The sequence below is a fragment of the Geospiza fortis genome, unplaced genomic scaffold (genome assembly GCF_000277835.1).
Source record: "Geospiza fortis unplaced genomic scaffold, GeoFor_1.0 scaffold54, whole genome shotgun sequence".
Lineage (NCBI taxonomy): Eukaryota > Metazoa > Chordata > Aves > Passeriformes > Thraupidae > Geospiza > Geospiza fortis.
The window spans coordinates 9,879,978-9,907,925 of NW_005054301.1; the positions used below are offsets into that span (position 1 = coordinate 9,879,978).

Consider the following 27,948-nt stretch of genomic DNA (forward strand, 5'->3'; position numbering starts at 1 on the left):
TTTCTCCGCTTTCCCAGGGACTGTCAGAGAAGCAAGTGGAACAAGATTCTATTTACTGGCACATTATTACAGGTAATTTTATCATCCAGTTCTTACATTAGTAGAGACATTAAATACTGCATATCCAAGGGTATAAAGTGCAGGGACAGTAAAAAGGGAGCTGTACAGCCACAGCCTTCTACAGATGACCTCTAAGCAGGCATTCATCCTGCTCTCCCCTGAAGTCAAGTCATGGAGTTTTTTACTCTGTTAGTAACTGAAGAACACTGGAAGATGTATTTTTGACAAAAGAAAAATATTATTTTCACCAGGATATATGAAGGCCATTTTTGAAAGTACATGGGGAAAAAAGAAGTAATTTGAAATTTACACTCTAATTCATTTTCAGGTATCTTGGGGTTTGAACTTTCTGTTCTCTTCAAAGCACTCATACAACATTTATGATTCAGCAAATTTATCATCAAAGAAAATCTTATGTAGTCTACTATTGTTTTGTGACTAGTTAAGCATTATTACAGCTGTTTTGTTCATTCATGCTAGACCAGTTTTAGAGGCCTTAAACACTGTCTTTTTTTATTTCCATTTAAACGAAACTTACTAAAAGGAAATGACATTTCAGCATTACACAATAATTTTAATTTTTCTGTGTTGGTCCTGTTTGTCAGCCAATAAATAGTGCATATTTAATAATATATAATTTATCCATCTGGAATATGAAGATGCCACTTAAAAATACTAAGTATAATAAGGAATATTTCCAAAAAGACAACTTTACTGCTGAAGTGTATTTTTACCACGCATTTTTCTGCACATATATTTACAGAAGGGAGCTCCTTATGACCTTCAGAGCTTTTAAATCTACAAAGTAATAGGTCTGGCTAATGAAGTCAGTAATAACCTTCATTTTCCTGCTCAAATAATAGACTTGTAATAGCTCCAAAGCAGCTGTTACTGTCTACACAAACTATTTCGTAAGTGTGGGTGAATTCTATTCTAGTTCTTCTTGAGCTTGGCAAATTTGGCTCAGCAATGACATGAAAACTTTCATGAACCACAATACACAAACTAACCTATGGCAGCAGCACGGAGCTGCGTTCCATTTAGACTAATCGTTATTTTAAATGGTGAAGAGGCATCTGGCAAGAAATAACAGGAAATGAAAAACCCTTTCATCAGGAGTTATCTGCACACAGTTTCTGAATGTTTACATACTTCTTGTGCTCAGCAAACCTTTTGGTTACACAATAAATCACGCTTAAAGCCAAATACAGGACCTTCTAAGTTAAAGAAAATACAGTGATGAAATGAAAGTTCTCTGTATTTACATTATGAGACAATTCCTGAGAAACCCACTGCAGTCATTCACTGTGCTTAAGGACAGATAGCTGGTGCTGAGGTCTGACTGCAGTCTGATGGGGACTGAAGTGACCAGGGTTACAGTTCCTCTGCCATCAACCTCCTGTGTCAGTCAGCCACATTGCATTGAAGTGCTTCAAGTGAACATGCACAATATTTCTGTCTTCCTACCTTTCACCCTGTAATGAGCAATTTCTGTCTCTAATATCTGCTCCCAACGTGAAGCCATAATTGTGGCTGGTTACTCTGGATGCTTCAGAAACACCAGTAAGAATATAGCCAAATAAGCCATTTTAGTACAGCTCAGAAGGAAATACATAGCTGAGTTTATCTAAGCAGTTTTTTTGAAACCTGCAAAATCCATAACCTTCCAATTCAAGGAAACTTCAAGAAAAATTGCAGACTTAACTAAAACCCTATCTTTTCTTTCAGGGATATGATTGATAAGATAAACATAATGAACTGAACTCAGCCTCAGCAAGTGGAAATATGCAGTTTTTCTCCTAAATGCTCAAAATTATTCACTTTGAGTCACCCTCGGGAAGGCAAGAAAACTGGCCAAATTCGCATAACAGACAAGAATCTTGAAACTTGTGATAGGAGTCAGCAACACTTTGCAAATTCCTTCTCCACTGTAAGTGTAGGTGTGCTCCACTGCACAAGAGATGTGCAGTGATGTACAGTGGAGAAGGAATTTGCACCCCTTTTAGCAATTATGTCCTAAGAGTGAAAATATTCATTTGGCCAGTAAACCTGGTTTTAATGTTGACTCTCCTTGCCAGATTTCCATCAGTTCCTTCAGTCATTCTACTTCAATTTCAATAAACAACATGAAAAACTGTGACTTTACTGTGGTAATACTACACATGTCATCTGAGCCTTCAATAACTAATAAGAGAGGGTGTGAGGGGAAGGTGGAATATATATATATAGGCCTGTATGTACATGGGAGAGACCACAGTTCATTAAATACAGGAAAGCATACTCAGAGTTCAGCAACCTATAGCCTCTCTGCTTCTTTGAAAAGTCAGCTCTTTGCAAGCACTTGCAAAGACATGAAAGATTGAAGATCAGTTAATTATGTAATCAGGATATGTAATTTTAGCACAGACCTTCAGATTCCAGATCTTTGACATAAACCTCAGGTCTGAAGTTGTCCATGAAAAATTACATCACTTCACTTTCTTTAGATCCTTATATTTTGTTGACATTTAGAAATGTAGTACATCGGCAGAAACTGCCTAAAACTCAACCAATTTTTATACATATTTTGATACATGTACATACAGGGCAGAATAAAATGAAGCAGGGTGATGAAAAAGGTAAGGCCCGATAACTGGTTCAAGCGCATTCAAACACAACATGTGGTGTAACAGTTTTATTGTGACTTCTCACTTGATTTGACATCATCTGATAATTCCAATGAACCAAAACAGATCATACTTAATATCTTATCTTCCACTAGTCAAATCAGTATTAGCCAAGCCCATCCTAGAACACACGATTTTCTTGGATGCCATTCTCTCCAAAGGACATTGAACCAAACAGTTTTAGAAAGAAATCTTGGTAATTTCTCATTATAACAAAAGGAAAATTCAGTGACGCACTAACTTGAACACAATTTAAATTGAAAAAAAACCATTTTACATCGTTTCAGCAAACCCAAACAAAATCAAAACAAAATGTTCTGTATGTTATTCCTCTTGTTTTCCTTCTGGCAGCAAATTATAAATGTTACAATGCTTCCATTTTGACGCGAATATGCTTAAATAATAGTTAGTAATAAGGAATTCATCAAAGTATTTCTTTTGTTAAGCCATCCTGTAAATTAAAAAAGGGAAAAGCATTCACTTCAACTTGCTGTTGCATTTTTTTAATTAGGAAAGCACGAACTATGAAAAAAACTTCCTTTCTTAAGAAAGAGTAGAAGTGACCTTCACACAGGTAAACAAGAAAACATCTTTTTTTCCTTACAGCTTATGATCAGGAAGCATTTCAAACCATATTCTTTCATCAACTGCCCATTTAAAAATGAATCTCTACATAAATATATTCTAGAGTACTACATTCAGTTACTTAGCAACTTGTAGTACCCAGAGAAAATATCAAGTCAAGGATGTTAGCCTGTTTAATATTTTCTCCTAATTGGGGATATTCTTAGATTTCTCATTTCTCAAACAAGTAAGCTAAGATATAAGCTATAAACCTCATGAAAAACAATGATGGGACAGCCTTCTACTTGTCACAATAGTTACAGAGCCCTTCAAATGGCCAAGCAACTAGATAGAAGCATATTTCCACCAAAATTTGAGTTTGCTTCTTAAAAAAAAATCAATAAATTATTTTTCTACATTGCGTGAAATTTGAAGCCCCAACAGAGACAGTGCTGAAGAGGACATGTAATGAGGACACATAGTATAACTGAGAGGCATGCATTACTTTCTAAGATATTCTGTTCAGCAATCTGATCTATTCCATATGATTAAACAAACAGATTTAAACAAATCATCTATTATTATGGCTTCAGCCTAAGAAAATTCTCCCCTTTCTGTATAACCAAGTTCCTGACACAGATATAAGAGGGAATCTACGCCTTTTAACAAGAATTTATTAAATTCAAGTGATTTCTGAATGGTCACCTACTGCTGCATATGGAATTATTTTTTTTACATTTTGGAAAAAGAAAAATCTACTGGTATTTTTCATGTAGAGACTCACAGGTACATGGACTTTTCTGAACATTTCAGCTCCTTTGCGTGCATCCAATAAAGCCACGTCTTGTGGAGTGGAGACAATCACAGCTCCTGGGAAAATAAAACATGAAATCCCATTAAAATGTATTTTATTAATTATTCTGCTAAATATTTTAAATATTTAGTACATGCTACTAAATTCATAGTAGTCACACAGTTATATGCTTTTAAGGAAGAAAATTATGCCAGGTTTTTTATTTCACAATGATCAAAATAACTGAGATATGATATGAAGTGATAGTATTTTAGATACTTTCATCATAACTTTTTCCATGTAGAAACCATTTATACTTTCTAAATGAGAAAAATTATCTAGTATCATACAACCATCCACATGCTAACAGATTGCAGAGGTGATACTCTGGGAATATCTAAACAGTAACAATCCCATGCCATAATTATATTTTAAGTTTTTAATTTAACAATAAGCCTTGTTCTAAAACCGGGAGGCAGGTGCTTGTAATCAGACTGTTGTTTTCCAGACCTGCTACACTTTCTTGAACCATGTCACACCAGACACCAGTGCATTTGTATAAGTGATACCACAAAGGAAGAGGCTAACTGATGCACACTTGCACTAGGTTTGAATAAAGTGTTGCTCACTGTTCAAACGTGGCTCCAGGTTACCTGATAATTAGTACTCCTGAGAGTTATTAAGCACACAAAACAGCCAGAGCCCCTTGTCTAAGTTACATTCTAAAGTAAAGTAAGCCTACAGGTTACTATCCCATACTGTTATTACTTCTTGATTAATACAGCATGAAAAACCAACACACACATCAGAATATTCTACATGACTTCACAAAGAGCATCTTTTTCCAATTGCTATGGGGTTTCAAATGTTATTTCCTCAAAACTTGCAACAAAAAACTGTTCACGCTTAACCCTATTTTATAAAAATGTAATGTACAAGGGAGCATTACTGGTTAATTGATTAGCTTTGGTTTCACATTGACCATCTGGTGTCAGAAGTCTCTAATACAAGATTTCTGTAGTGTCACGTTATGCCAACCATGTGCAAGAAATTTATGTCAAACTTCACACTAACAGCAATTACAACAGAGAATTCAAGATGGTTGGAACAGCTTCCTACTGGGCCTGCAGCTCCCAATCCTCTGTGTACATGGCAAAGGAAGAGGTGGGTAGATTTCCAGAGATATGCAATCCTGGCATTGCAGCCAGGGACCAGAGCACCAGAAGCCCTGGCACTGTGAGAGCACTCGTGGCTCTGGCAGCACTGGGACAGGAGCCCTGCCCCTACAGCATCCTCCTGCTGCCGGGTGGGATCCTGCCTGCTGACAGCCAGCCGTTTCCAAACACCGCCTGACAGCGTGTTTGAATGTTTTCAGCCAGCATTCTTAACCTCTAATTTGTGAAAGAAAAATACAATCTGGCACCCCACTCCTGAAAAGCTGCCAATCTCTGCCTTACACAGTATTATACACAAGTCCAAAAACTGAATGGCACATGTCATGTATCAAGCAAATGCAATTTCCCTATTTGCTCAAACTCTGGCATCCAAATAATTTGCTGATAGTCCCAAACCAGCCTGTGTCCAATGGCATCACAAAGAATAATGTGCAAGCTTTTCAGTTACACTGAAATCACCTTAGCTCCTCATTTCGCGAACACAGGGTTACTTTACAAGCAGCACTGAAATGTAGGGTCAATTCCACAAAATGAATGCACCTTTCCCTAAAAGCACAGGCCACAAGTAAATAACTGAGACTCAGTGTCCTTGAGATTTTTGCATATTTATCACAAATCTTTCAATACTTGAAAAAAATACTCATTACTGCTTTCTTTCCAAGCAAAATTAGAAATATGTGTCTTGTGTGTATACACACTTTTATTCACAGTCTTCTCTGAAGATGCTGGCTCAGCATTCCCTGGATCTTCACAGAACCTAATATGCACTCAAGGAGACTGGAGTCGACATTTGCTGGTTCATTATTAATTGTTCTAAGAATCTAATAATTGGCATGGCATGAAGGACAGACTATGCACAACAAAAACACCCACTAGAACCGCAAGCAGCTTAACAGAGAGATATATTTTACTAACAAATTCTCATCCAAAGGGAAAAAAATGAAAAATGGCAAAACAACCCAATGGCACAGTTTGGGCCGCCACAAGCACCAACTGTCTGTACAAAAAACCTCTGGCTCCTGAAATGCATGAATTAAAATTATGCTTGGGGACAATTTCCATGGCTTCTCCCATAGAAAGAAAGCTGACATGCTCAAGAAGCTGCTGTTGAGGGTGTAATAGTTGTTCTCTCCTATTTTCCTTCTTACTCTGAGCTAGTTACAGGCAAAATTTATTCCCAGCCAGCTTGTACTGACTTACACCAACACCCCATAAAACAAGTGTCTTCTGTCTTTCTTTGGTACATCTGCTAGTCCAACAAACCCAACCTGAAGTTCAAGAATTCAAATTATTTGCAGCATTATTTCCTTTACTAGCAACCAAATATGGCAAATGAGACTTTTCACAGTGCTCCCCTCCCTGAATAGGTTTGCATATGTTTAATTCAGAAAATTATTCAAAAGATAAGCAAGAAATGACGCAGCCTACACTTTCCTTGCTATCTTGGCTCTACACAGTTAACAGGAATATCAAGCAGTAAAGAGTTATTTTGATCAATAAAGTAACAAAATATGATGGAATTCATGCACACAGTATGTCTCTTGAAGCAATACGTGCAATGTTTACAAATGTGTCTGAATGAGACAAACTGAGGCTGACAAATTGAATGGAGAAGCTGCAGAAACTGTAATACCAATCACAATGCACACTGGAACATACTAAAAATTCTGTGTTTGCAGTTGTGTGCAGAAAAATAATTTCTGTGCCTTGAGCATACTAAGGATATCTAAGTAGAGCACATTTATGTTTAACTGACTTACCTATTTACTCATGTGTTCCATTTTTTTTTTAATTTTGATGTATTACCTTTGACAAAAAGCTGATGCATGTTCACCAAATCACACAGAACCTGTGAATGGGTCAGGCTGGAAGGCATCACTGCAGATCACCCAGTCCAATCTCCCTGCTCAAGCAGGGTCCTTTAGAGTATGTTACTAAGGATTCTGTCCAGATGACTTTTGAGTACTTCCTGTGATGGAGGCTCCACAAGCTCTCTGGGCAGCCTGTTCCAGGGTTTAATCACCTGCACATTAAAGAAGTTCCTACTTAAGTTCAGGTGGAATTTCCTGTACATCAGTTTCTGCCCACTGTCTCTCTTCCTACTACTCAGTACCAGCAAGAAGAGCCCAGATCCTTGACACTCTCCCTTCAGATATCTATATACATTGATATAGTTTCTCAGTTTTCTCAGTTCTCTCAATTTTCTCCAGGCTAAACAGCCCCTGATTCTTTAGAAGTGGTATGCTGCCATCTCCTACTCTTTGCCCTTTGCTGGTCTACCTACAGGAGCTCCATGACTCTTCTGTACTGAGGGATCCAGAATTGGACTCAGAACTCCAGAGGAGACTGTATTAGTAAAAACTATGTTAACTGTACTTTTAATCCTTGAGACACATTAGACACAGAACTAACAATACCCTGTAACACTGATGTTTGCCATTCTGATTCAACCCCAGGTCCTTAATCCTCAGTAAAAGATGTGCCTACACAGCACATTGGTGCCCTTCTGGTGGACTGGTGCTCAGCAAATTACAAGCACTCAAACAGCCTATAATTTCTGGGTATAGAAAATATCACCTATCCAAAGCATAAGGTGAAATGTCACCAAACCTTAGCTATAGTCAATTTGTACCCAAGCAAAAAACACGGAGCTCTAAAAAGCAGCTCATCAGCAGCAGTGTAGAAGGTCTACCTTAGGAGGAAAAGGATGCCCCCAATATATTTTTTTCCCCTCCAGTGTCTTCAAAGATAGATTTCAGAATGAGGCTACGTGTCTCTCATCCAAGATCAAGGATCCCACCACACGCAACTATTAGACCATGTCTTATATCAGCCTCTTAGCAAACAGTGCCACCTCAAAAGCTGTGAAGTATAACCGACCAGAGAGCCTGACAGAGTTCTGGAGGATAAAGACACAGAATAATCGTATCTGCTGACTGACAGCCACTGAACACTCTTAGCAAGGAACCACATTCATGCCTCAGTAAAGCTGTAGATGGCCTGATCTGACCACACCACTCATGCACTTCTTTGCAGTTTTTGCTACCTTTTCCAGGGCATTAAATTCAAACTTTTAGATTATGTCTTCCAGTCATAAATAGCCTGGTTAACCTGACTCTTCTCTACCGTGGATCTCTTCAGAGCCCCTCTGACCTTCTGTTAAATTTGTCCCTTCAAAGATAAAATTTGCCTGCAATTACAGATGCATCTTTGCACTTGAAGATGCAGGAAAAAATCTTACAAGAACAAAGACTTCTGTCTTTGCTGTAATTTCAACTGGCAACAATTAGAGATAAACTAACATTAGGAAATGGTTCATCCTCTAGGATAAACCTTATAAAGACGTTCCCTCAGCTTTTACGTGCGGCATCTTATTACGAACAGCAACTTAAAAGAGCTACAAGTGTGATTTTGCATTACAGGATGCTCACTTCAACCTCGTAATATAGCTCAGAACTGTCCCAAAGGCTAGATCCTGGCTGCATCACAGGCCTAAAACAAAAAGCTAATTCCTCATAAGACACTGCCACTTTGCGCTCTTTCTTGGCTATCTGAATTAGCATTTTTCTGGTCAACTCCATTCCACCTCCTGCTTTCAAGGGCATTTGCCAATCATGTCTAGATTATTATGAGAATTGTACTAAGCAAGAGCAAAGTCCAAATAGTCTCCTGATAAATGAATATGATTTTTTTCTTTAAATAAGAGGTCCCAATCCAAAGAGGAGAACTGGGTAAAAGAGCGATTTTATTGTAGAAAAATGACAACAAATGACAACAAAATCAGCTCCCCAAACTATTCTGTTGTTTACTTTTTATTCCCTGGAGGTGGGGATGGTAAAGAGCAGATTTGAACATTTAGTTTTTCAGAAGAAATAGCTAGAGGAAAAAATACAGTACAATTATTCGTATGGATTTCTCTCATCTTTAGCAATTGTCAGCTGAACACTAGGCTAGTTCACTCTTCCCATTCAGAATAATTGGTCTAAAAACTAACAAGGCAATTGCAGTTGATCTAGTACTTAGCATACACTTAGTCCACTGTTGCCAGACCTCAGAAAGCTCAGTTTGCAAAGCCTCTATTCTTCACAATTTTTTTCCTGAATACCTGGAAACTATTCTTCAGAAACAATAAAATTTAAAGAACTTGTACTGAATACACTATCAATTCAGCTTCAACAGGCAATGTGTGTTAAATCAAACTCCATGAGCCAAGAACGAAATTTAAATTTATATTGGAAGAGTGTGAGGTTTAATGTGTAAACTCATACTATATTTTGGCCTCTAAATTAAGTTTACAGAGTCTACTGAGTCTGACAGTTCATAATGAAGCACCAGGAGTGTCCAAAGCTAAGATAACCCTGACAATAATTTGCATTTGTCAATTACATTTATTTTGACAACAGAAGCAGACTATTTCAACATGCAAACTGTATTTGGATAAATACAAAGAACTATTTGAAAATCCCCACTGGTGCAACTCAGGGTTTTTTTCTGTTTCTCAATCTATCCTAAACCCACTTGCCTTTCTTTTCCTACAGCAATCTAAAACATCAAAATACAGCATGAAATGAAGAGTAAACCTACATCAAAATCTGATATTAAAAATATTTGCCATTCAGAATTAGATCAAGTAAAATTTACTATTATCCAAGAGGCTCCCATAAAACAGCTTCCAAAATTTACTGCAGAAACTAATTATGTACCTTCACCACAGAAGAAGAAAGCAAGCTCAGAAACGGAGGAAAACATTGTATATTACTGTTAAAGCAAAAGGAAAGATCAGATGCCTCACATCGTGCTGTGCATCAAAGTAAGAGACGTGCAACAAGGGGTAAACAAACACCCAAAGAGCAATGACAGAATGCAGATACACTTCTTAAACTGTATGCTACTCACAATTTATACAGCAGCACTGGGCTTTTTTTGATCATTTCTCTTTAGAAAAGACAAGAGAACAGCACCATGCCTACTCAGAGCTTTCAATTTCACATAACTTCAAAAGTCACTGTTATACAAGTCACAATTCTTTTCCATGCTAAATCATGCACAGTTTTATAAAACATCACAGTATTTTTAAAGCTGATTTTAAATTCTCCATTTATTTTTTTTAATGTTCATTTGTGAAAAGACAGTCTACTCATCACCTGCAACTCCCTGTTCTTATATGTTATTATATATTGAGCCAAGATCTGGTTCTGTTCAGTCCCACACACTGCTATAAAATAGTTGTGCACAAGACTACACCCTGGTCTGTGTGACGCTGCCACAAATATGAGTAAATAATTTGGTTTGCAAGTATGGTGTGTCACATGACAAAGAAGTTAAAAGTGCCAAATGTCTTCAAGTTGGTGGCATCCTTTTACTTTCTTCTATTCAATGTACACTGAATAGAAATAGGATTTTTAATGTTTAACCAGTAGAGATAAAAATATGCTTTTTGGTTTTATTTAAAATAATCTATCAATAACCTGCCAAAAGAAATCCTATTAATTACAGTTCTTTGAAAATTCATATCTGAAGTAATAAAACTTCCTTTAATAAATATTTCGGCACTACCTGATAAAGGCATTCAGGAGATAATTAAGACATACATAATGCTGAAAGATGCAAACATTCAGAAAAATTACACTATTTCTAGGATAAGGCAGTTAAAAAATGGTACAAACTCTGTGTAATGTTGATTTTAAATATGAGAGGTGACAAAAGTAATTTCCTGTATGATTAGCAATGACAATGCTTCTGCTTTTATAGAACTTGAGAAACAAAATAGTATTCACATTGTTTTTTCCTTTGCTTATCTTAACTAATTGTCTTTCTGATTCCTATTAACAACCTTTTCAGAGGTTATTATTACAATGATTATAATATATGCTTTGTATGGGGAAAAAGTTATTTTCAGAAGGTGGGAAAATTAAGAGCACTGAAATAAAACCTAAAGCCTTTTACTTTTCTGTCTCCTTTACAGCCAGTTGAATACTCATTACTGTAATTATTAAAAGATTGCTCAGTAAGATGTGAAATTATTTGTTAGTCTCAGTCAGCTTCCACTGGGCAGATGTATACTTCTAATGGTTTTCACTACTATGGTACCTCAATACCCTTAGAAAAGGGTGATATGACAAACCTTTAGCAAATGGAACAATTCCAGCATTGACCTGGAGCTGGTTCTGCCAGCTGAGACAGGATCAGTCTCTAGAGCTGTCAAGCTGTCACACTTCACTAACACTGACTTCACTTAAACGTTAACAAGGAGAGGGCAGCAGACAGCCTAATTTAATGGTCAGCCCCCACAATGCAGCTTCTCCACGAGGCACAAGTGCTTGTGCAGGGCTCTGAGACTGCCTCTTGAACAGATATGTTCCCACTGATTCCCACACAGCCCTCCCACTCTGAAGGGAGAGAATAATAAACTGCTCTCCCAGTCTTTATAGAGGCTAATTATCCATCTTCAATAATATTTATTACATTTATGCCTCCTTTAGCTAAATGATCAAATAAATCCACTGAGTTAGATTTCTCAATTTAGCAACTAGGTAAAGCAAAGGAATAACAAGCCTTATCTTTCATAATATCATTAGTTCACACTATGTCTCGACAGTAAACATCATAACATCAACTAAATCCTCTGTTTCTGAAATGTTCAAAAAGCTGGAAAACATGTAAGGATGTTTCTAATTTTGCCAAGCATGCATGCTCAATACATGCTAAAGAACCCATTTCTGAAAGTTTTGTTCATGCAAAAGATGGAACAAAAAAATAAAGAAGTAAGGAAGCAGAACTCAATACAGATTAAATAACAATGGACAAGAACAAAGCCATTTTCTCCAGACTGACCCTGGATTTCTATTTGGAAAGCAAACTTGCATCTGAAGAAAGCAGTGGTGCTTATGCAGAAATGGGTACCACATTTTCAAGCTATTATAACATTCCTCATCTACGAGTTTGTTGAAGAATGACTGCAACATGAGCAAAGTTACAGATGATTAAAGCATAATACACTAAATAAGATGTGTTTCCTTGTAAAGTGACTAAGACTAATAAAACCAAAAGTCACAGTAGTTTCCTTTTCCACCTTCTTTCAAAGGAAAAGCACCCACACAAAACTGCTGCCTCAGTCAAGGTTGCCTGAGGCTGACAGTCTCTTTAAGAGACTGACTACTGGAATTATAAAACATATCTTGTTGTACTGTTAAGTATTACACCTGTTAAGTATTCCCCCAGTCTCCTTTTGACTCAAGAAAGCTATGGGACCTGTGATGCAGGAAAAGAAACCAGTCCTGTAAAATTAAAACCCAATATCATTTCACATATCCTAGCAGTGTCTCTCTTATGCTCAGATGTTGCAAAGCTACAGCTTTTCATGCCCCATCTGGGCAAACCTGCCACAAACAAAACACCTTCACCAGGGCTCTTTCTCTCACTCACAGAAAATTCTATAAGTGGCTGGCAATAATATATGTGTGCAGGTTTTGTAAATTTATTTAGAGGCAAAATTAAAATATTCTACACTGTCTATCCCGAGGAAGCCACAGATTAATAATGAAAGAATCGTAATGCAAATACAGTATCTCACATATGCATGAATGCAAATCAAAGAACAACTTTCATGCAAATTAGATAATGCACTTTAAATTTACTAAACTAAGATACATGTGTTGTCTCTGAGGAAAAACAGAGAAATTTTTCCACTAACACCATGACTGTTCAAGGCATCTTCAAAGGATAAAGAATAAGAAAACCAGAAAGGAAACAGAGTTGCACACCACCAAATACTTTCTGTACCAAAGTAAAAGACAGAGTGCTTAGAAAATACGAATTGCAAAACCAACACAATTCTGCACACTGCTCCAAAGATATGATCATCAAGATCTGTAACAGTCTCTCCCACACCTTTGAAAGGAACCAAGCTGAAGAAAATAAAAGCCTGCTAAACAATATGATGGATTCTTTGAAAGAAGAGACAGAAAGCAAGTAACGAGCAAAATAAGAAAGAAGAATAAAGAAGAAGTTATTCAAGCTGTAATACACAAAAACACATCCTTCCAGTGAGGGTGAAAAATAGCCACAAAAAACAGGAGAGAAAACTCTTCCTAAATCACAAATTCATCAAGCCAGTAAGAACACAGGAATTACATATCTTATCACTCCTTGTCTGCTGTGTTTGTCTTCATCAAAAGCAGACTGCATTGTTTTTTTAAACTGCAAGAGTCAACTTCAGCACAGTCAACAAAACCAACTAATGGGAAATGTAAAGTGATGCTATCACTCCTAATTTTATGAAGCTAGGATTGATGAGAAAATAAGCTGAACTGAACAACTGTAGGAACAAAGTGAAGCCATTTCAGAATTCAAACAAAAATCAGACATTAGCAAAATTTAGAAGACATACACGATTAAAGTCATTTCCATCACCTCTCTGTCCCAGAGGACCCAGTGCACATTCCTGAAAGCAGGGCAGAGTTCTGTGGGGAAAGGGCACAACAATCCCTTGAAAATCAAGAGTCTAATGACCATTTCTATGTTAAATCAGGACACTTAGGTGTACTGTAGTAAACAGAAATTATCAACAGCCACTGTACTTTAAAAAGCCCCTAATAAAACCACAACTCTTTAACTGCATAATTTTACTGCCCTTATGTACATTATTCAATTAAATTCTACCTCAGCAAAAACCTCTGTGCCACAGTCATGTTTCACCTCATTGCTTAAAACCCTGGGAGTTAAAGGCTTTCCTGCTTTGCTATTGACACATGCAACCTACTAGGTACTGTATCTAAGAAAATGGGTATTAATCACTCTTTTATTTTATTCTCTTTACTACATAGTAGGTACAGAGAAGGAAATTTTCTAGTACAAAACTCAGCAGGTTTTGGCAAGACTGTCTTTCCTTCAAGAGTTACAGCTGACTTCTCCGTCTTTTCAAAACTTAGCCTAAAAGAAACCAACACAACTGTAATGCTAACATGTTAAAAATCACTGATAATGTTTCCAACACCACACAACTGATAAAATATTTTCTCAGCACGCTGGAAAGAAAAATAAAAGTAATTTTTGACTGGTTTTATTTTTAAAATAAGATTTTTTCTAAAGCTATTGAACCTAATGAACTACAAATCTCTGAAGCAGTCAAGTAATATACATACCTGCAATTGGAATATTCTGTGATACTGACAGTTGTACATCTCCAGTCCCAGGTGGCATGTCAATCACTAAATAGTCCAGCTGACCCCAGTCAACCTAGAAGACAACAAAATAAACATATGCGGAGATTTACATGTTTTTATTTTTGCCTCTTGTAATGTAAACAAGTGAACCAAGGACCTCTAAAAGAATAATACTGAGATGCCCTCTTAGTCACACTTTCAGCACAGGATCAAGACCTTATTTTCCTGAGACAATCTTTGCTGATCACTCAAAACTATGAGTGCAACTTTATAATGAACTTCATTGACATAATCATTATTTAATTATTTTTAAAAAAATAGCAACAACTTAAGATGTTTACTTTAAGCTGCTTAATCATAGGTTAGAAGCAAATGTTAGGTAAAATTCAGGCTAAAGCTAAGGGTGTTTATGCAACAAATATCACTTAGAAGTTATTTCCATTAATATAAGACTACTTTCCTTCCTTCTTATCACTTCTTGAAACTATGTAGTTTATTTACTACATACATAGTTAGCCTTTTTTTTCTGTTTTGTTGTTGTGAACTTAGAGCTATCAGTACTGGATTTTTTCCCCTAGGAAAAAGAAGTGTTGGGAGAAAAGAAAAATAAAGAAACAGAACATCCCAGATTTGTTAAATTAAAATCACCAGCTATAATTATACAGAGTGACAACATTCTTAACATTCCAAAATTAAAAAAGTTTAATGGTTGCTAGACATCAAATGAGAGCATCCATTAAAGATATTAGACTCCATTATGAGAATGCTGTGATTACTTACATTTTTTTACTAGGACAGATTTTCCAGGAGAGCCAAAAAAATCTCCCTAGAGCATAGTGCACCAAGATAAACATTCTCTTAAAGAGAACAAAAATTATCCTAGGCCTACTCTATATAATGGAGCATATAATATAAATATAGTATATATATAGTAGTATATATAATGGAGCTCTCTATACTTTATCTAAACATTTCCCAACAGATATAATGGAATTATATGGTATGTTTCTGAATCATAAAACATATGCAAGATACAACTGTATGAGCTGCTTTAAAACAGGAAAATGCCAAACTAGAGCATTGTATTTTACACATTCCCTCAAGTATCATTTTAACAGCAAAAAATAATCAACACTTCACCAGTCCCCAAGTTATTGCATGGAATACTAGACCCCAAGCTATTGCATGGAATTGTCAGGGCAATGCTCATTCATTTTCATTCAGTTCTTGTATGGATGATGATCTTCTAGGGAAGCACATCCTACATGAAATCCAGATCACTAACTCACTAAGCACTCCAGGGAGAAATGGAATTTTTCAAGGCAGACTAAGGAAGAAGGAAGATTTCAGAGCATTTATGAGAGAACAGGAATGGAAAAGCTTAGCTGAAAATTCTGACTTTAGGTGTCTACATTAGGGACTCTCAGGCACAACTCCCTTTTCTCATTTTCTATACAAAGGCTGCAGGAACACTAAACCATGCCTAAGCCAGTCTAGCTAAACAGGAAATGCCACTTCTGTTAACCGCAGCAAATGCTGCATTTTTTCACATTTGATACTGATCTATGTCATTTATAGTATCTACATTTTGTCAAAAAAAATGACATACATCTAGCAGACTAAAATCAATTACCATTCACAATCATATTGAGACTACATATCTCCAAAGAAAAACTACATATATGTGCAAAAATATACATACTGAAACAATTATGGGTAGAGAAGCCATTTTATCTGAAAAAAGAGTCTGGTTTCCACTCTGGTCTTCTTAACTAATCTTGCTTAGTTATTCACCAGATAAATGCTGGTGTCGATTAATGCCTCCTTGTCCAGTAAAAACTACTTTGCTCACATGAAGGTATGAATTTCAAATTTCTATGTTTCTTAATTAAAAATCAACCATTATAAAGGCAACAATTTGAAATTATATAGATGTAGTAGTTTACAAAATGAACAAAATCACATTCCTTGAAGATTTGCAACTAAATACACAGATCTCCTGTAAGTAACATGCAAAAATCTCAATATGCAAAATCTGGATCTTTCATAATAATCAGAACCATTTTGAAATGCTAGGTAGGTATAAGCAGTTTTAGTTTTTAAAAAGCATTAATGGATTAATTCAAAACACCTCCTCCTCCCTACCATCTTCATGAAGCTTGATTCTGGCATCTTTTGTTAAGTCCATATATACTTATACAATATATAATAAAATTCCAGTAATCATATTCTCTTTCCTTAAACGCTTCTACAAAATAGAATCATTAAACTGGTTTTTTGCTTTCTGCCTTGCAGCAAGATGCAGTCTGGAAACACACTTATGAGTGGCACAGCACCACTATCATTCTAACACAGTTTCTAATCACTTTGTCTGCCAAAAATACTTGGTTCTTGGGTATATTCTTGGAAAAAAAAATTGGATATTTAGTAGTTTTCAGCCATTTTCTCCAGGAGCTCACATTCAAGTCCTTTTAGGTACAGCACTGCCTCATGAAGTCATACAAAACAATCCAAATCCCACCCTTATCAGAGGTAACTGGAAAGGAAAATGCATTCTCCTCAAGCTAAATAAAAGCTGTCTGGTTTTGCATATACTTGCAGGCCCTAAATTTAAGCCAGCTCCTCCTGTATAAAAAAGTGGCTTTCTGGGCTTGACCTAGAGCTTTTTTTGTCAGCATTTCCAAATGTTTTGTTCCTCCTCCAACCTCTTCAAGCACTAGTCTCCTTCATCAAGTTCCGTGTGATTGCCCAAGGTACCAAGCATTACAGTTGTGCAACACTACTGGAGGTGACAGCAAACACCAACAGCTCAAAGCCTTTCCTAGACATTCAGATTTGTGGGGACACACAAAGTTTTGCTCAAGAAGTTACTTTCAGAATTTACCCCATACTGTAGTAGGGGAGAAAAGGTACAGAATTCAGAGGGCACCAGAGCTTTCTGCCTCAAACTTTCTTAGTAAGCAACCCCAAAACAGCCAATGTGCACCTTCTGGATTGTCCTACAAATAATGATTTTTAATAAAGTTATAAACCTTTGAAAACTGAAATTAATAAAGGAGTCTTAAGCACATGGTGAATCTCATGGTAAATCTCATTGCTAGGCAACAAGAAAAATACCCTGTTAACACATAGTGTAATTAAATTATAACGCTTTATTTAACTTATAGCAGTGTAAACATCTTATTTCAGATATTTTCTTCAAATTCATGGATTGAAAAGAAAAATAAATGAGCTGCCTATCAAATTAAGTGTTGTCTGTTTTATTGCTTACAAATTTTATCACAGAAAAATGGAGAAGTTACACCATTCCAGCAGAAGTGGAGAGGACATCTTCCCACTGAGCAGAGTAGGTGGCAGACAGGATTTTGTCACACAAGTTCAGAAAAAGCCATAGTAAAGATGCCAAGGTCCCTAAGTACTAAATATATAAGAGCACTACCCTCCACAAACCTCTCTGAGCCATGCCACTGCTGGTGTTGCTGAACTGGTGAAAATCAGGTGGCAAACTAGATTGGAAAACCATTTCTAATCAAAACTAACCATGTTCTTTATTTTGAATGCATTCAAGTAATTATCCTCAAAGTTTCATTTTCCTCTTTTTCATTTGTAATTCAGGGCAAGAAGGGAGAACTGCACCAAAATTACATAGCCAAAACTTCTGGAAAGAACTGATCTAGGGAATGCTGCATGTAGCTCCATTTCTCACTGTGGACTTCCTCTTATTTGCTTCTATTCTGCAAGGACGGGATGTCATTCAGTTGCTCCTCCATTACCCTCCCACAGGAATACAGCAGTATGAAAATCTTTTTATTAAACACATTATTGAATGTAATTTGGACAATTTGTTATAGAAGTGTACACTTTATTTAACGGAAGAAGAAATTATGGGTATGTTACTAAACTGCAGCATAGTAGAAAGAAAGGGGGGAAAGACATTTTTAATTTAGAACTGGAACATAAAAGCAGGAGTGGCTTTTTGAAATCTACTTTTGCCATTAATTCAACATTATTGAAATGGAACAAATAATTGGGCTGTGCTATAAAACACTACTTTGAATGCAAATCCTGTTGAGATGTAAAAATTTACCAATTTGGGACCACTGTCCTCATGCTCTCAATGAGTTCCAAGAAGTGTGTGTGTATGCAAATGCGGTTTCACACAGGAAAATGAGCTCAGATTAACAGCACATTACAGTAGATGAGTTCCCTTTGCAAGCAATAGGCAGACAGGGCTACAAAAGCCTGCCTTGTAGCATCTGAAATCTGTCAGCACCTTTGCATGTACAGAGGTGTTAATGTCTTTGCCCCTCTAATGTATACAGTGTGTAAAACATTTCAGAGCATAGAAATGTAATTGCGTTTTCCTTAAGCACAGCATTCATCTTTTTTTAAAAAGGTTTGACTTGACATTTATTGTTAAGCAAAGTAATTAAGTGCCACGTGCTTCTGTGTATTTTCCCTTGCTCAGAAACCCCAGGAATGCTTCTATGTAAATTACTTTAATCAATCATTCTGTTTATGTGACAATCCATAATCAAAATACCAGATATGCATTTTGAGTAGGAGTTCTAAATAGCAAGTTAAACCCAAGGTAGAGCACAGAGATATAGATGACATTTCTGCTGAGGAACGAAGCCCGAGCATCCTCTGTGCATGAGGCAGAAATGATAAAGCATTAGAACAGAAGAGGGATTGCTACTTATGACTTTGAAGTAATCCTCATGTTTGGTTGTTTGGTAAATAAGAGAAGATATTATTTATTTGTTCTTATTAAGAGGAATACATGCAGAGTTACAATCAAGCGTTATGCAGGTGCAGACTTGGCAGCAGCCAGCCAAACTGAACACCAGCATCAGAAAAAGAGCAAGAGCTACACTGCAGGCAGCTTAAGTTCTATTCCTGCCAGATCCATCCTCCTTTCCTAACTACTTTGTGTGTATGTTAATGATTTAATACAGGCAAACAGTTGAACAAAGTAAAGGTGAGAAATTGTGTTCCTACATGAAGATTTATATACCTATTCACATGTACTTGTGTTAAGATAAAACATGCATTTAAAATAAAAACCATGTATTTTAACATAAAACAATTCCTTGAAATTAATATGGTAACATGATAATATTATAAAATAATTCCTTGAAAAATTACTTACAGAATGCCACTTAGACACACACAAACATTAGGAACAAGTAAATAGTTTCACAGTGTAAGCAAACAGATAATCTAGGAACAGCATAATGAAACATGGCATTTTAATCTAATTTTTTAATGTACTTTCTGAAGTACTTGATAAAGAAAGGAGACATTCCCCAGACATAATCCAGAAGATTTTTAGCCCCTACGGAAGCTTTCTCTTTGGTAGTATCACAACAGGATATGCCACTGTGCTTAACACAACTCGACACTTTCTGAACAAACACAACTGCCCCTTTGACTTGTCCTCTGATGCTCAACCAATCTCAAAGCCTTGCAATGTGACACCATGAAAAACAGATGCACTGCAACAGTTCAAATTCCCTCTAAGGTATTTATGAGCAGTCTGCTGTGCCAAGTTCAGAGAGAAACTGAGGTGAACCGTAAGAACAGTTTGCTACAAAGACATCCACAAGGAAAAGGAAATTCTCCTAGTCTTTCTCTATATAGGTTAAGAGTAACTTTTAGAAGTAAGTATCTAGCAAGAATGCCTGAGTGTTGTTCAATTCTACAACCAGAACAGAAACTGGCCTGCTCCTCTTCCTCTCTGTTGGCTTTTAATAATGTTATGAGTTGAAGGCAAACACAGTAACCTGAAGTTTTCTGTCACCTTCATTTGTATAAACAACAATACAAAACACCTGCCAGAAAGCAACAATAAAGAGGTTATTCTCTGTGTGGTGTTCCAGGAGACAGGAAGGCACTAAACACCAACTTTCTTCTGGAAGTCCAGTCAACAGTATATCAACTTGAAGGGAAGATGGAACCCAGCTGTGGGGCAGTCCGGAAAGCCCACAAGAGCCTGGGGATAATCTGAGGGTGACTGACAAGGAATAATTCTGATGAAGACTGTCTCAGCCCTACCACATATAAAAGGCTCTTCCTCCAGGTCCAAGCTGTTACTACAAAGAGCTTTTGTGAGCTGTGATTCCCATTTCCCAGAGTGTGCTCTCTAAAAGATGACAGTTTGGAAAGCAAACTTGTATTACGCAGTTTTGAGATTGATCACTGGTCTGTTGCTCTCTCTACCCTTGAACAATACATAATTTGCAGAAACTTTTCTTCAGAAACACAACATGGGGTTTTTCCCCCAAGTTCTACAATACAGAATTGCCTGTGGCTCAGCTGTTGAATAATGACAACAGGAAAAGAAATACAGAATAAGCAAGTGTCTATTCCTACATCTTTTTGCAATAAAACTAAGCACAAAAGTTAGGTAAAAGTCAACAAATCAGAAGAAACTGGGCTAGCATCACATCTTCTAATTGAACTAATCACCAGGTTGATACAGCTATGTTAAAAACATCATCTAAACCACAAATTCTCTTTGAGTTCTCCTTACTAATACACAAAGGTAAAATCATTGTTTAGCTATCAAACCCAAAGCCAAGTAACACATTTTTAAGGCAGTATTATCAGGACCTAACTTAAGCTCATAAAATTTATATAAGGTGTCTGAATCAGATTTTCCCTAAAACAACAACAGAAGGAAATATTTTAAGTATTGGCAACAAATATCAAAAGGGAGAAGCTTAATAAGCCCACTCCCCATATGTATTTCAGCCTATACTTCTGTAATGATGTTAAAAGCTGATATATAATTTAAGACTGAATACTTAAACTATGCAATGGAAATGCATAAATTTAGGAAATGTTCCTAAATTGCTTCATATGTTATTTAACTTCCTTAAGTTGCTTGAGAAGTAAATAGAATTTTCTTCTTAAGTTTCAGTTCATTTTCTGGCATAAGAAAAAAAATTATAAATTCCTTACTGGGGTACCAACAGACTACTGTAGGTACCATTTAATGACCATCACTGAAACAATGATTTTAAATCAACACTTAAACTAAAAATCATTAGATTAAAAATGTCAGAAAAATGTTTCTCAACTACAATGTAAAATGCTTTTCTTGTACAGAAAAGGGAACTTCTACAGAGGCCAGTCTAAGGCCTTCTGAAAAAAGATTACTGAAGAAAGTAACATGATAGGTGTTATTCAAGTAATTAAAATGCTGCTGAAGAAAGCCCTCCAGTATTACCATAAATAGTGCTACATAAAAACTAAAATAGAATCAATTAGATGTAGACCACTGAACAGAGGCCAAAAGACAGTAAATCTCAATATAGAACTTAATTTTCTGCCTGGTGAGAAGTTACCAGGTTTTAAAGTGAACTAGTCTTGAGTTAAAACATGAATTTTAAATAATAAAATGCTGTTTTCCTTTTTTTTTTTAAACAACCTGTTTTTCAAAATATGGATTAAAATTTTCCTCCAAAATTTTTGTACTTAAATTCACAAGTATAACTTCAGCAGTCACTGAATTCAAAAAAGTCATCCCTTGCAAATGGAGCCAGTGTTGGAGAGTCTGCTTGAATTATGTTAAAGCACAAAAATCAATACTTCCAGCAAGAATTAACAACAAGGCTGCACAAAATATAGAACCTTTCAACTCTACAGGAAGATTGAAGAAGATGGAAGAATGTGAGAAAAGAATGTAAGCAGGAGTATGTATGAGAGTGAACAGAGCAGACTCATGACCATGGGACTGTAACTCTGAAGTTGGTGTATGTTCTCTGTCAAAGAAACTGCCTTTAGGTCAGAAAGGTGCAAGAAAAACTGCATATACACTGTCCTTACAAATAGCAGAACACAGAATGGGCATTAATGACACAGAGAAGATGTAAAAACAAAAACAAATTTTAAAACCATACACATTTTGCAGTCACACACATACCATAGCCACAATTTAAAGATGTGCTGAATGTCATATTCCTGGAGTAGTAAGAGCATTTACTATGAATTAGACAACAGATAATCTATTAAAGTGTGAAATTATAGACTAGCAAAACAATTGCTATGCACACAGAACAATGATTTTGCATTCACTAGTGTCTTCAGTTATGAATCTGCAACAATAAAAGTGTTACTTGTATTCCAAACCTAATTAAAATCATTTGCTGCAGGTGCTGATACCATGAGTCTCAGGGACATCCAGAGATTAGTGCCAAGCAATGGAAAGTCTTCCTATTTTTATTCACTTCCTAGCTTTTTCTTTAGCTCCAGTTCTTATTTAATGCAGAATAAAAAAATCTAAAAAAAGAAAGCAAAAAAAGAATTTTAAATGGGTGTCCACTTTAGCTCTTACTTTGCCTAGTAAGACCTGAATTCCAAAGGCAGCATTCTGCTAGGAGAACATAATCTTTATTTTAAAAGACACTATTGATGGAGCAAAACACAGTAAGAAGTGAAACATCTTCTACAGCTTCATGAATAGTACAGAAAAGCGGTTTTTCCTTTGTTAGGGAGGGGGAGGGGGAAAAAAGCCCCATGACACTAATCTCTGGTACCTTAAGCACAATTACTTTACGTTTGTGTCAATCACTTGGGATGTGAGAAATAATCACTTTCTACAAAGAATACTGGTACAAAACCTGCTGCTATTCTTGGATATCGGCAGTTATTTTCCGGGAGCAAAAGAGATATGGGAGGATGGTTTGAGTGAAGGATCAATCTGTCAGCTTCCAACAGACAGAATGCAAGCTGAATTATTAAAAATAGAAGAAACAACTCTGTGCAATCAGTTTAACATATATTAATTCAATAATAATTTTAAAAATCTGCTTATACAGTTACACTCATAGTTATTTAATAAGTAAAATTAACGTGTAATGCTAAACATGTGTCAAAGTTCAGTCAATATTCCAAGGTAGCGAGGTTCCACTTCTATTTTGATCAAAAAGATGAAAAAGAATGGCTGAAAAATGTGAAAAAAACATGCTCAAAAAGCAGCTTTGGTAAGCTCCACCTACACATTCTCCCAAACATCCTGACTGCTCAGGAAAGGAAACAGAAAATCTCCATTGAGCATAAAATTTCAACATGAAGCCAATTTGGGATCCATTAATTATACACACATTCATGGGAAAGGAGAAAGTCTTACAAGCCCAATGTAGCAGGCAATCTCTAAATGCATCTGCCACTGGCAACACTGAACCCAACACAAAGCTGAGCACATGTGGCCATTAAAAAATAGAAGAATCAAACCAAAAACAAAATCACAAAGCCTGTCACTCTACTGTTATAATAGCAACTGCTTAATATCACAATTAGTCATATGAGAGAACCTACCTATGAATGGGAAGATGTCACTTTTTATTTCCCAGACAGGTGGTATTTAGCTGGATAAAACTGTGTAAGCAAAAATGCAAAAGCCACAGAAGCCACCATGATCCTATATAAGGCTGGCAGCTAAGGTATTCACCAAGAAAGCTAAAGCTTCAGCTGAAATTAATCTCCTGCACAGATCTGGTCATGCTCCCCCTGCACACACCTAGTCCTGCCCTCAGGAATCTTGCATCTCTAGCTGTAGTGCAGAGGGTTATGACTGCTGCATGGGATTGCAGGGCATTCTCCAGGGTAGCAGGTAATACAGCCCTAAATGCTAAACTGCTAACATAACCAAACTTGCACGTCTCACCTCCAGACTCCCAAGGCTGTTACTATGAACAGAGAATAAGCCTGTAAAGTTCACCTGAAAGAAGGATCGTGGCACAGAGGATGCTCAGTTTTGGCTTTAAATCTTCACTCCACACAGCTGTCCAATAAGGTTACGTTTAGGTGCTGAAATCCAGGACAGAGACAGAAAGTGAGCCCACAGGCCTTTCCTTACAGTCCTCTCATTCAACATCTTCAGCACTGCTTCATTCCACTTGGCAAACCTACTCCCACTGACTTACACCATCAATTTCCACTTATTCCACACCAAGCTCTAAACTTCAGCACTCCAAGATACAGCGCCTATTCTACTACGGCACTGCCAAAGAGTCTGAAGGTACCTCCAGGTGGGCAAAGTAATCCCTCAGTACCACTGAGAATGATAAGTGATGTATTCTCACCACTCCAAGTATGCAGCAACTCCAGGATAAGCTTTGGTTTAACTTTTCACTCCTGCAGGCAGGGCACCAGCCTCTTAGGCACAGCACAGCCACGCCCACATCCCTTTGCATCTAACCTAGATGCAGCTAGAAACAAAGAACAAACCCTCTTATTAGTGGAGAAGAACAGAGAAAGTAGAAGAGCAGCATTAGGCGTCTCCTATTTTTTAAAAAAAGTTTGCATAAATAATGGAAGTTTTACTTAGAAAAGAAAACAAGCAGTTGCTTCTCTTTCCTTTGCTCCTCTACCACCACTATTCCTATTCAGCAAACACTTTGTTTAGGCACAAAGTTCTAAACTTTGTTCCAGAGAAACCTTATGCTACTTTGTTTTAAAACCCTGAGGGAAAAAATAAAAAATCTAACCCCAGCACAGCCATTTTGAGACATTATGAGCTCTCAGCCATTTCTTCCTGTCTGGTCAACAAACCCAGCAAAACAGTTGCATGTTTTGCATTTGTTTTATGCAAAGGAGAGCAGACACATGCATACCTGCGTAATATGTGTGAAAGATGAGACTACTGGAAGCAGAGCAAAGAAAACACTCTCCCAGCCTGTTCCCACAGCAGCAGTAACTGCACAGTCATAACCATGACAGCTGAGGAACCAGGCCAAGAAATGTTTGCTGTAAATACATTCTCACTCTGCTGTTAGGCTTTTTTTTTGCCTTTTTTTTAATCCTCAAAGACATTTAAAGTACATTTACTGCAAATGCTTCCAGTTCAGCAGTAAGATGTTGGCTACTGTGTTTGGGTTTTTATGGTTTTCTTAACACTTCTGTCTATGACTGTCAATTCCTTTCAGCAACTATAATCCTTTTTCATATCAGCTGCTAATGCAAGCCAATAAAGCAACAGGGAGTTGTATGGATCCTGCTTCATTAAAAAAAGAAAGGCAAGAGAACAGGTTCTGTAGCTTCAGCTGGAAACAAAAAGAATCAAGCCCATATTCGTTCAGTCACACCCACCCCAAAACACACAGGAACACACAAGTCAAAGGGTGACAATAGAAGTATTCTAACTGGGGGACAGAGGAGTGGAAAGAAAGGGCTTTCTGTCATCTCCCACATTTCTGGCTACAGTACATCTCTGCATCAACGTTCAGCTTCTGATCTCCAGAAGTACCATCATTTTCTTTAAGTATGTACATATTGATTGGGACTGGTTAAGGCAGTTCTGTCTGGACAGACAGGACCTTTCAAGGTGATTATTAACATATGAGCAAATTAGTGATGATTATACAAATTCCAGTAGGAAGCTTTTCTAAACATCAACATCACAGCTGAACCATGGCATAGAAATTAGTGTAGAGATTTCCATTTATTTAGGTCAGTTCAGAAGGAGAAGAAACTAGTTTATTTGTCCTTTAGTCTCAGGAAAATAAACATAACAAAAAATGAGTGTAAGAATTTTTAAAACACTTTTTGTAAGGTATGAATGGGTCATCTTCTCTTGCCCTTGGAACAGTTTCCTTAATTTCAGTGATAAAACAAGAGAACGAAACTTGACCTTCCTTGATTTAAAGGAAGGCTTATTAAAGACATACGAAAAATCTCAGAAGCATTTGGAGTTATTGTTTACCATCTTTCAGCTGTAGATGCAGTCTTAGTGGCATATCCTAGTGCAGTTTTAGCACTGGCAGTTCAGTCACTATTTATTACTGAATGTTGTTCTTTTCAAAGTACCTCCAATAGCAAAGGACCTTTCTAAATAGAACAAATACATAATACCAATGATTTTGTTTAGGGATGAAATGTCCAGATCTCTTCATTCTCATACTCTAGATCACAAAAATAAAAATAGAAAAGTTTTCCAACTCCCTAAAGATGCAACTACTCCTATTGCTTTGATTAACTTTTTCCTTTTGCCAAAACTATAAGGTAACAGACTTTAGCCTGATCTAACCATCTCCACGTCCACCTTAGGTTGAGGCATCTCAAAACAGAAGAAATAAAGACAATAAATATTTTTGTAATCGTGGAAAAGCTGGCAAATCTTCCACTGTAGTGACACTGTAAGTACTGTATTTTAGAATTATGCACTGCAAAGATGCAAAAAACTACAATATTTGTTGTTCATAATATAAGCATATACATACAGCAGCTTTGTTTAGTTCTATGAAATGTAAACTGTAAACATCTGCTACAGACTATCTGCCTCAATTACTTGGAGATAAATTGGATAAACACATGAATATTGTGAAACACATGTCAGTTTTGAAATTAGCAAGTATCGTAAGATGGATGGATATTTGCCAAAGCACAAAACATAGAAAGAGGAATACTGTATTGATCTGCACTAAGCATATACATTTCTGCTACGTATCTTCTGTTGATACACAAACAAATATGCATAGACTCTTACATTTGTACTAGAACATGAAAAGACTACAAAAGTTTGCAAAACAAAGAGCTATTTATGCTTCTTACCCCTTTTGCTAAAATTTCCCATTGCACCATCTAACTCTTTTCCTGTCTTGAAAATTTAGTACCATAATACAAGTTAAATGCCTTCAATGCTCATCTCTTGATAGAGTTCCCTTCCTAAACCACAAAGTGTTAAAAATAAAATCCACACAAAAAAAATCATCTGGCTTCACAGCAGTGCTCCTTCTTCATTTGCTCTTTACATTCACAATAAGAATAATTTTCAGCATTGATTCACTATTACTATTCTAGGCATCCTTTCAATTCGCTGAAAATACAGCTACAAAAAAATCAGAGCCATAAAATTGTTATTGTCTTCCTCCTGACCCAATATGTACCATTCTAATTCCCATTTCATTACTCCTTCCCATCCACCAATACTGTCTCACTAATTTTGTACTGATAAGACAGTTTTTGCCCACACTATAATAATTTCATCTCTGACATTTACCATGTAAGTGATGAAACACAGCAAAAGGGGTATTTTCTGCCGATTTGTTTAAGAAACGTATCTAAAGGATGACAAGGTCTTGCTACCCTAAAAATCCAAATCTGCACCTATTATCTTAAGATACTGCCAAAGAGTGTGGAGATAAATCCAGGAGGGGAAAATAATCCCTCAAATAGTACCACTGGGAATGACAAGTGAAGTATTCCCACCACCCCAGGTATGCAATAGCTCCAGGCCAGGCTTTGGTTTAAATTTCCATTCCTGCAGGCAGGGCACCAACCACTGAGGCACTCCAATATTCAGTGCAGCAATACCAACATCCCTTTTTGCATCTAACCTATAGCAGCTAGAAAAAATAGTAGATCCCTTTGTCAGTGAAAGAAAAAAAAATTAAGAGTGGTATTAGGTTTCTCCTGTAGTCCATATTTTGAAACTTTCCATATAAATAAATACCACCAGTATTCCTCTTTAGAAAACACTTAAAAACATGGCAGCCTTCACTTCATGTCTCCAGTGTCCC

The 27,948-nt window shown here is 36.6% G+C and overlaps 1 protein-coding gene across 4 annotated transcripts in view; it reads right to left on the reverse strand.

Moving 5' to 3' along the window:
* The window catches only part of NUBPL (nucleotide binding protein like), a 75,617-nt gene that overhangs the window by 15,104 nt on the left and 32,565 nt on the right, over nucleotides 1-27,948 (reverse strand). For all 4 annotated transcript variants that reach the window (XM_031065599.1, XM_031065608.1, XM_031065604.1 and 1 more), the window contains 2 exons: nucleotides 14,402-14,495; nucleotides 4,075-4,160 (listed from right to left, as the gene is read on the reverse strand). In XM_031065599.1, coding sequence (XP_030921459.1) covers nucleotides 4,075-4,160; nucleotides 14,402-14,495 — 180 coding nt within the window. The remainder of the gene's footprint in view (nucleotides 1-4,074; nucleotides 4,161-14,401; nucleotides 14,496-27,948) is intronic.